Source organism: Brassica napus, chromosome C3 (assembly GCF_020379485.1).
Source record: "Brassica napus cultivar Da-Ae chromosome C3, Da-Ae, whole genome shotgun sequence".
Lineage (NCBI taxonomy): Eukaryota > Viridiplantae > Streptophyta > Magnoliopsida > Brassicales > Brassicaceae > Brassica > Brassica napus.
The window spans coordinates 21,683,451-21,686,982 of NC_063446.1; the positions used below are offsets into that span (position 1 = coordinate 21,683,451).

Consider the following 3,532-nt stretch of genomic DNA (forward strand, 5'->3'; position numbering starts at 1 on the left):
TAATATAGGCTGTATTCCGGCCATTATAACATGATATAAGTAATAGTAGATGCGGTATACCGACCATTATAACAGGGTATAAATGATACAAATAAATTTTACCGAATCGCAGAGTGATCGTGCTGATAACGTGTTATAAAAAGAACTGGAATTTATTTGTATCACAGGAATTTAAATAAAGGCAAAATTTTATACCCGTAGAAATTTTAACACTGATAGAAAGATTATTATTAGAGAGAAGAGAAGAGTGAAATTGTGTGTTTCTAAACGATCGAACTCGATCGTATATATAGAGAAAAAATCTACTGTGCAAATAGTGCAGCGGGACCCACATCTTTAATTATTTCAACATTTTCGGTGGCCGCTGCTTTTGACTTTCGTAACATATTTGAATTTGTTTAACCGTTGTATTATTATTTTATTTGTGTGAATTGGAGTGTAATAAAATATTTAAATAATATCATTATTTCCCTTTACTAAAACAATATTTTTGTTGATGAATTTGTCAAAATTATTGCTATAGAATTAGTCCTGTTATAAAATCATAGAGAAAAAATTTCACAATTTGCAACAGAGTGATAAATCAAGAAAATAGAAACACATACAAGTCTTTATTACAACAATTTTAATTTCACCGCAACCTTGGAATCTTGGAAGTGAGATGATAACAAAAGAGAACACCTTTTGGTCATTTTGTTTTAAAATGGGGTCTAACCTCCAAAACCAAGAAGACAAACTACAAAGAGTATGCAAACTCAGTTTGATGCTACAGGCTTCAAACATTCATTTATAGCCTTTTGCGTTATTGAACCACATAAAAAAATCTCAAGTTTAAAGAACTTGGCTTAGCAAGCGTCAAGATCACGAAACTGTGGTGGCTTTGGCTCACCGAGCAGTGTCTTGTTACCTCCTTCAGGTCCGCACTTGATCCTCTTCGGATTTTGAGTTCCATGCTGAAACAAAGTTTACATGATTAGAATTTGGGTTTTGAGTTCAACGCTGATATCTTTTCTTTTCTTTTTTTTTTTCAACGCTGATATCTTTTGCTACACAAAACCAAATTTAGAACTGAAAAATTTTAAAAATCGAAAAAAACAAAACCGGATAGGGAACCCTTTACAGCATTATAAGACTGGTTAGTTCAGTGTCTTACCGGTGGCTTTTCTCCCTTTCTCAGCTTTTCAACAATCTCTACAACTTTCTCAGGTGTAACATCTTCCTGTTTATCGTAGCAATAAGACAGTGTGAACGAAGGAAAATAATGCAGGAGGAAAGAAAGTTATTGGACATACGAAATAGTTATATGTATATCCTTCTGATCCATTGAAATAATCTGCCACAGTGATCATTGGCGCATTAACACAGCATCCCTGTCAACAAAAACAATTCTACATGAGATCAAGAAGTATTAATCTCAGAGGTGATAAGTGATCCATACCATGCATTCCATCTCTCCAACAGAGAACAAACCATCCTTTGTGACTTCTGCAACATACATAGTTAAAGCCAGAGATCGTTATGACTGAGGAACCGTATAATGATTTTGTGCATGAAAGGTCAGTTATAGAGCTTTACCGCCGCGCTTCACTCCCAAATGGTCTAGCAAAGCTGATTCGATCTCTCGTGAGCCACGGATCATGCAAGGTGTTGTGCCACAAACTAGCAGGTGGTACTTTCCGACCTGTAAAATCACAAAATGAAAAATGTGTGTGTTTGAAGATTAAAGTAAAGACTTGAGCGGATGGGTAGTAAGTACTACTTACCTTTGCCCTGTTGAACATGGAGTAAAAAGTTGCAACCTCATAAACACGAATAGGAGCCACTTCTATAACTTTAGCAACCTGCAAAGTGTCATATTGGTAAAATCAAACAAAAGCGGAAAATGGGAAGAAAAAAAAAAGAAGATAATTATAGACGTAAGAGTACAGCTGAAAAAAAACAAAAACAAAAAAACAAAAACGAACCGCGTTCATAGCTGAAACAGGGAGCCAGCCTCCATGCTGTTGTTGGGCAAGATCAAGAAGGGGAATCACAGCAGACTGCTTGTAGTTTGATGGATAGTAAGAGAGTATCTCCTTAACCTAGAGAGTTTGAACAACAAAAAAAAAAATCAGAAAATCTTGGATGCATGGGGACTATCCATGCAAAGATTAGTGCAGATAAACATGACAGAAGCAGTAAGCGGGAACCAAATACACACGAGTATATCAGGTACTTATAACTCCACAAAGGCAGTTTCCTAGTCTTTGTCCCTTATAAATACAGCCAATTAAAAGATGTACCCAAAAATAGGCAATTGAAAACGATCAGAGACTCCCATTCTTTGTCTTAAGCCAAACAATTGCTTTAACTCTCTATGCTCTATGTATAATAAGAAGGATAATGCAAGAAAAAATAAATGTAACCAAGATGACAATTTTACATTTTTTTGTTTTGTTTTTCTTTAAAAAAGGACGAATTTGGATAAAACCCCAATTCGTTGAACACAATGTAATTGTTTTCAGAAGCTATTAATTAAGGGAGTGACCTTGGATTTGTTAGCCTCAGAAAACTCCCATGGAAGATCCGGTTTGTTGTCAGGAGAATCCAGGTGCTATAATCAATCAACAACAACAACAAAGATCAGATTACATAATTAAAAGGATAGAGAGATCAACGAAAATATGCAAGACTCACGTAGTTTAAGGCTGTTGAGAAGCTACGAGACGCCTGCGAAAATATAAAAACGAAACCAAGGTTGAGATCGAGGAAACGCTAAAGAAGGATGCAGGAAGTAAATTGGAGAAGTACCTGAGATGGTGCTTGGCGGATCTCGAGGAGACGCTTCGCAGCGAGCCTAGCCAGCATTTTCGACGACTTTGAGAACACGAAAAGCTGGATTTGATTTGAGGAGGAAGAACCAGAGAGGGAGCTAGACTCGGTGCCTCGCTATCATCACCTGCCTCATGATTGGCCTCAGATATTTGGGCCTGCTCAAATAAGCCCAACCCTAGTTTCACTGTCAAACATATACTACTATTGGATTATATCTTGGGTATTCATTATAGCCTCATTTCTATAAAACATTAAAGATTAGTTTTTTTTTTTTTTTTTTAATAATTCTAGCACCTCCTTGTGAGTTTAAGTAACATTTGTGTCAATGAACGTGTTCCGACCTTTGCTCAGTTATGTCTAGATATCGATTACTCTGTTCCTGAGTTCTCTAATGAAGCTTAAGACACAATTTCGTCTTCCTCTTCTGTGGAGTTGGTTTCTACTTATTGGTAATGAGTGTGTCCATTGAATTATGTAATTCCTGCTATCGTTTCTTTTTTTTTTTTTTTGAACAAACCTTACTTCAAATTAAACTCAAACAGAGTTAACAAAGTTCAACAAAGCTCCCTTAGCTAAGGCATCAACATCGGCATTGCTAGGCCGAGGGACTTACTGAAAAGACACTGCAGAAAATAAAGAACATAAATGATAGATATCATACAGCACTCCTTGAGTTTCGATTCTTCTATCTTGTGATGAGATTGCTATAATGAGAGTG

At 36.2% G+C, this 3,532-nt stretch overlaps 1 protein-coding gene across 1 annotated transcript; it reads right to left on the reverse strand.

The window, feature by feature from the left end:
• Window positions 1-579: 579 nt before the first annotated feature.
• Window positions 580-3,012, reverse strand: LOC106388601 (NADH dehydrogenase [ubiquinone] flavoprotein 2, mitochondrial). The gene is made up of 10 exons (XM_013828705.3): window positions 2,791-3,012; window positions 2,677-2,709; window positions 2,528-2,593; window positions 1,965-2,081; window positions 1,764-1,841; window positions 1,576-1,681; window positions 1,439-1,485; window positions 1,293-1,370; window positions 1,154-1,219; window positions 580-953 (listed from the first exon to the last, which is right to left on the reverse strand). The coding sequence occupies exons 1-10, from the start codon at window positions 2,845-2,847 to the stop codon at window positions 846-848; spliced, it is 756 nt and encodes a 251-aa protein (XP_013684159.2). The 5' UTR covers window positions 2,848-3,012; the 3' UTR covers window positions 580-845.
• Window positions 3,013-3,532: the final 520 nt, after the last annotated feature.

What these genes read in the sequence shown, in the direction of transcription:
- LOC106388601 (XM_013828705.3), bottom strand. Translation starts at nt 2,847, where the DNA reads ATGCTGGCTAGGCTCGCTGCGAAGCGTCTCCTCGAGATCCGCCAAGCA. An exon ending in CCATGTTCAACAGGGCAAAG is followed by an intron (nt 1,682 to 1,763) that starts GTAAGTAGTACT and finishes GTGATTTTACAG; the next exon opens with GTCGGAAAGTACCACCTGCT. An exon ending in TTTGGGAGTGAAGCGCGGCG is followed by an intron (nt 1,486 to 1,575) that starts GTAAAGCTCTAT and finishes TGTATGTTGCAG; the next exon opens with AAGTCACAAAGGATGGTTTG.